The sequence below is a fragment of the Mytilus galloprovincialis genome, chromosome 3, assembly GCF_965363235.1.
Source record: "Mytilus galloprovincialis chromosome 3, xbMytGall1.hap1.1, whole genome shotgun sequence".
Lineage (NCBI taxonomy): Eukaryota > Metazoa > Mollusca > Bivalvia > Mytilida > Mytilidae > Mytilus > Mytilus galloprovincialis.
This window is the reverse complement of record NC_134840.1, coordinates 45,264,838-45,271,281: the sequence shown is the minus strand read 5'-3', so window position 1 is coordinate 45,271,281 and position 6,444 is coordinate 45,264,838. Positions and strand designations below refer to the sequence as shown.

Sequence of the window (6,444 nt, the reverse complement as noted above, 5' to 3'; positions counted from 1 at the left end):
AAAGAGGGAAACATTGAGATGAGAGATACTGCTCTGTATGTAAATCTGGTCTAATTGAACAAGCTGTATAAAATTGTCAAGATGTCTAATTCATAATCATTGTTTATAATATGACATATTACTTATTATGTATGATCAACTATGTAATTAATATACCATGAGCTGTTGATGAGTTTGTGCTAATAAAATATTTACAAGTATTTGTATTATTATGTAAACAACTTGTGGCATCCGATTATATTGACAATCCAAAAATTATTATAGTCATATTATGTGTATCTATGGTGTATTCTAATCATTTCATACTCAGGCACTTGTCTTCGAATCCCCCCCCCTTTTCTATATACTTTAATATAACCAGAGACATATAACACTTTAAGGTATAGAGGGAAAAAATCTGAGACAGGTGGTGCCTTTGATTTCATACCCTTGAACAATTACAATCAGGGCAAAATATAATAGCAGGTAATGATTTAATGTAGACTAATAATTGTTCATTAATGAAACGGTTTTTTTTTTCGTGTGATTAAGTGGAATTATGTAAGGAGCTAATATGTTTAGCAGACGAATACACAACAACCGGTTTTTTATCAAAGTACTCAACCAATCAAAGGTAGTGTGACATTTTCATACCTATAAACCGGAAATAAAGACACACCTGAAAGAAATTGTGGAAGATATAGAAGAATGGTAAGAACACTAATATTAAACTATGTAGCAAGTTTTCAATAAATAAGTCCATAAACTCGTGAAATATACGGAAACATATACACAAAGAAGACATCAAAGTAAATTATTTACCTGTAGCTACTTACCTTGATCAATATTTGATTACACTATTTACCTTTTCAGTTTATACTGTAATCATGAAATTACCTGCAATAAACAGTTATGTAATAGGCCATGTACACCCTGCTATATACTTTTTTTTTGTATTTGTAGTCGAAGTTTTCACAGCAACAGCTAGAGGGTAAGTTCTTGTATAAGTTTGTGGACACCGTCAGTTTGGACTATTGAAGTAAAAAATGTGGGATTTCAAATCATTTGTTTGTATAGATCATACATTTAGGTTGTGATTAATAACACTTGGAATATGATATCCCAAATGGGGCCATTAAAGTAGCAAGTATATAATATAAGGACCTTTTTGCCTGTTTGAAAATCAGAAAGCACTCTGACATAACTATGTATCTATATTTTTGAAATTTAGAAAAAATATTGACATACTGAAGGGTTTCAAACTTATTGAATTTAGTGTGAATTGCAAAAATCAGCTTCCTTTTGAGATCATTAAAGACATTTTCTGGATATGAGCCAGGATTTCCCCTAAAAGGCTTTAAAGATTAAAATGTGTAACAATTTTTTTACCATTCATAGACTTTTTTTTATTGTTTTCTTGAAGTAGTGAAAATATTCTAACAAATTCTTTTTTTCATCCTTTTTTTCTACTTACATGTTAGATTTGGTAAACAATTTTGAATACCATTACTGATTAGAAAATAAAAACAAATGTATATGTGGCCAAATAAAAAAAGTATGTGTGGTTCCAGTTACATCTTAAAGAAAATAGTGGAGGTAAGTAGGGATTTTTTTTTATTTTATGTTTTATTTTTACATTGAGTCTAAAGACTGGAACCACACATATATTTTTATTTGGCCTGTACATAATTAAGAACACTGTATACACATTAAAATATTTGTGATCGTTATCAATCTTAATATATGGAGCAATCCTGATATACAATTTTTATTACAGAGCTGAAAGAAGCATTTATTATATTTGACAAAGACAATGATAAGAAAGTGAACATGAAAGAATTAGCAACAATTATGAGATCCATTGGCTTTAGTCCTACTCAGGCAGATTTACAGAACATTGCTCAGGAATATGGAGCTTCCCATGGTAGGTACTGGGTGACGGAAATCACAAATATTGAATAGCATGGTTACCATAAATGTATACATCCCAACCAGAGTAACCATAACTTATACATCCCAGCCTGAGAAACCATAACTTATACATCCCAGCCTGAGAAACCATAACTTGTACATCCCAGCCAGAGTAACTATAACTTGTACATGCCAACCAGAGTAACGATAACTTTAACATCACAGCCAGAGTAACCATAACTTGTACACCCCAGTCAGAGTAACTATAACTTGCACACCCCAGTCAAAGTAACCATAACTTGTACATCCCATCCAGAGTAACCATAACTTGTACATCCCAGTCAAAGTAACCATAACTTGTACATCCCAGCCAGAGTAACCATAACTTGTACATCCCAGTCAAAGTAACCATAACTTGTACATCCCAGCCAGAGTAACCATAACTTTGTACATCCCAGTCAAAGTAACCATAACTTGTACATCCCAGCCAGAGTAACCATAACTTGTACATCCCAGTCAAAGTAACCATAACTTGTACATCACAGTCTATATAGTTTTTAATAACACAATATTATTACAAGGGTTTGTAACTTCAGGAAGACAATGTCACATTGTCCAGAGGTATGCTTCTTTGTTCTTGATCAATTTGTATAGTCTATAGATTTTTGAGGTCAATATTAAAGATATAAGTGTTAATAGCAGTACATGATTATAAAGGTCTTCAGCTGTTTTGGTTCTATATACATGTATCATTGGCTTTCTAATATTTGACTTTGGGCACTCCAGGTGGAGGTAAATCCAGAAAAGCACTTTGGAAGATTTAATTTAGAATGTGTTGTTCAATTTATAAACTCCAAAATTAGACAAAGTCCATAATGTGACAGATTACATTGTATTATGTCAAACTTGTCTGAGAAAAATACATTGTTATACTTTTAGGGAGCTACCATTTGATTTTCATGGTGGGGGGGGCTAGGATGAAATTTGAAAAAAGGCCGGACAGGAGTTTTGAGTAAAAAAAAAGGCAGGATGAGCAAATTGGCAAAAAAAAGGCAGGGTGACAATTTAAGTGAAAAATAGGCAGGATATACTAAGAAAAAAATGCAGGACAAAATTTTTCATCCTAACACCCCCCCCCCCCCTAATCAAAGTGATGGAAATCACTCATGGAAATATTAGAAGAGTAGTTTGAAATTTTTCATATTAAGGTATGGTGGGGGGAAATGATCATTAATAAAGCACTATTACTGAAAATTGCATTAACATCAGGTCCTTAGAAGGAAAAGTGCTTTTCCAGTATGAGATTAAAATGAGCTCATTTAATTTAATAATATGGGTCTCTTAATGTGCACAATTTTATTTAAACTGCAGTTAATATCTTATCAATATAATGTTGCCTGTTCTGAACATGTTTAAAAAAACCAAAACAATTGCCAATCAAAAATTCTTCTAGTAAATGCTTCCAACTATCATTGTAAGACATAAAATCTAGACCAACAGCTAATAACTTTAAAGTGTCAACATAAATAATCTAAATATGTTGTTTTGGGGCATTTTGTAAGTTGAAAAAGAGGTTATATGACATTGAAGATTAAAAAGTTGTAGCCTGCCTTTTGATCAATTTTTAAAGTATTTCTCAAAACAGGGCATTTAAAATGTACCTTTTCAACGTAAACAAATTAAAAAAAAAACTTATTTTATTCTAAATTGTTGATTAATTACAGATGATAGTATTGGAAATTTATGAAGTAAATTATAGGCCTTACTTGAATAGCTTTTATATATTCATATTTATATTCATATTTCATTTTTTTAAAAGATCTTTTTAATCCATTGATCATTAATCATTCAGACATAATTTACAGAATCACTTTATGTATTGTAGATGAAAAGTAATAGGCGATAAATAAATCTATCATCCATATATATCAAACATCTAATATGTACATTTGTATATTCAATTATGAGGTCAGATATTTGTATATTGAAGGTTCTAATTATGTATGACAGGGGTTGATAAGTAATGTGGTCAATTTGATTGACAGTTTAGGAGGTTGGGCATTGTAATTAAAGGTCCACCTTGTCTCTGATTGTTTGGTGATAATGACAGTTGTCAATCATTATAGTATTGTATCAGGAACCAATTACCTAATCAAAATGTTATAAAAAAAGCCTGCACATCAACAAACCTTAGTTAGATACATTCTTGGATGAACTGCTCCAACAATTTACCTATTTTACAGTTCATATGTGTATTATGTGCACATATATGAGAACTATAGGGAACTATATTTCAGTGTGAATACATTTAGTAACAGTAGCTAACCTGTCGTGTTGTAAGGGAGGCCAGTGCCTAAGTAAAGATTTAGAACAAGTTCTAATCTTTCCAAAAATCAAATGGTAGCTCCCGTAGAGATGTATTGTAGATTTTTCTGTACTCGAAGGTTAATGCTTTTAAAATGTAAACATATAAAATATTCTTCAATCCTTCATCTGTAATTTGTTTTTAAACTGCCGGGTATTTTTCTTTTATTTGTTTAGATGAATTAAAAACACATAACAGGATCTATTTTTTCTGAAATAAGTATTATTTTAAACTCCATGGTATATTGTTTCCTAAAATCTCATTTTTCCCTATTTTAGGTAATAAATTGTTTGACTTCAATGAAACACAAAGTATTATTTCCAAACGTGCACCTCCTCCAGAAAAAGAAGACACAATCAGGGACTGTTTCAGAATATTTGACAAGGATGGCAACGGTTATGTCAGTGCTTCAGAACTCAGACATGTATTGACAAATTTGGGAGAACGACTAACAGACGAAGAGGTGGATGAAATGATTAGAGAGGCTGATATAACTGGTGATGGACAAGTAAATTATGATGGTTAGTATATAGGATATCATTTCATCATTATTTAGCACTAAGAGAAAAAATAGTACTTGAAGGGCTATACACAGTTAGTCATATGAATCAGAAATGTACCATATTTTGTTTCGTAGTCTAAATTGAAATATGAAATAAGAAGATGTGGTATGATTGCCAATTACACAACTATCCATTCAAGACTAAAGGAATAAGATGTGAAAAATTACAGGTCACTGAATGACCTTCAACTATAAAAAAAAAAGCCCCTACATTACAAAAATATATATGTATTAATTCAAAGGCAAAGACAGTTTTCCTCAAGACACTTTACATTTTATGAGGCCAACACTTTAGAAAGCTGCAGTGATTATTTCATAAAGCTTAAATAAATATAGGATGACTATAATTTCGATTACATGTAACATGATTTATTTTTGTTATTTTCAGAATTTGTAAAAATATTAACAACTGGAAGATAAAATGGATCGACAAACTTTGACATTACATATTATAGTGGTTGTGTTCTATGCAGATTAGGTACTACACATTTGACCAATGGGATGCATGCAAACATTTTACTGCTGCATTATTTCAATAGACATGAATCTTTAATGAATTCCATTCAGCTTTACAATTGTTTTTAAAAATTATACACAATTTTTCTGAGGTGAAAAAAACAAGATCTGTATTTATTGCATTGTTTTTATATATATTTTACTTTATTAATCATTAAATATACAAGACATTCACTGCTTCTTTATATATAGTTCATTATTGCCTTGACCTTAAAAGATAGTTCATGTGACCATAAGCAATGTACTTGTACTTTTGTAAATTAGTTTATTAAACATCATTTTGTGCTACATTGTTCATGTACTTGTTAAAGTCAATTTTAACAATTTTTGGTCAAGATGGAGATAAAAGATGAATATTTAAATTATGATATGAAAAGTTTATCACATGTTCGAACGTTATCACATGCCTTTCCATAACGTTATCGCATGGCATTCCGGTGATACTCGGCAAATTCCGGAAAATACCATGCGGCTCTTGGGCTGATATTGAACCTAGGCTGATAATACAAGCGATATGAAAAATGCCATGTAATAATCTGATAATATCAATACAAGTACACAAACATACATGGGCAAGCAATGATTACTAGCTTTGAATGTTTCCTTTTAACTTCAAAATTGAGAAAACATCATGCACCTCTGAAATACATGAACTATATTAATTAATTGATTGTTGGTAGTTAAAGCAACAATAAGCTACTTGTCTTTATCATGGTGGCAGAAGCCGAAGTAAATACTAAAAAAAGGCAACAAGTATTCAAAAACCTGTATTAACAGCTAATTGTGGTTATAATAAACATAAGCAAGAGTGCACATGTTGAAATGCCTTGTCTGTTTTACTTCTGATTTAATTCATGTTGAAAATCCGTAATCACTACAAGTATTACAAACTCAATATTATCAATGATCCATGAAAAATGAGCCAAATATAGCGGTCCAACCATTTTCAGTACCAGAAGAAGATCAAACCACAAAATCTTAATATTGACGCATGAAAAAGATGGTCAAAGTCATATGAAACCTGCCAGACAGACATGTACAATTATTCAATACAACAAATATACTTCACCTATTGCTTATAGCCTGAAAAATAGACCAAAACCACATGGAA

General features: G+C 31.1%; 1 protein-coding gene across 1 annotated transcript; it reads left to right on the top strand.

The window, feature by feature from the left end:
- The first annotated feature begins 832 nt into the window (after positions 1–832).
- LOC143068086 (uncharacterized) lies at positions 833–5,507 on the top strand. Its single transcript, XM_076241855.1, has 4 exons — positions 833–970; positions 1,757–1,903; positions 4,534–4,776; positions 5,206–5,507. Exons 2-4 carry the CDS (start codon positions 1,810–1,812, stop codon positions 5,235–5,237), a joined length of 369 nt encoding a protein of 122 aa, XP_076097970.1. The 5' UTR covers positions 833–970; positions 1,757–1,809; the 3' UTR covers positions 5,238–5,507.
- Positions 5,508–6,444: the final 937 nt, after the last annotated feature.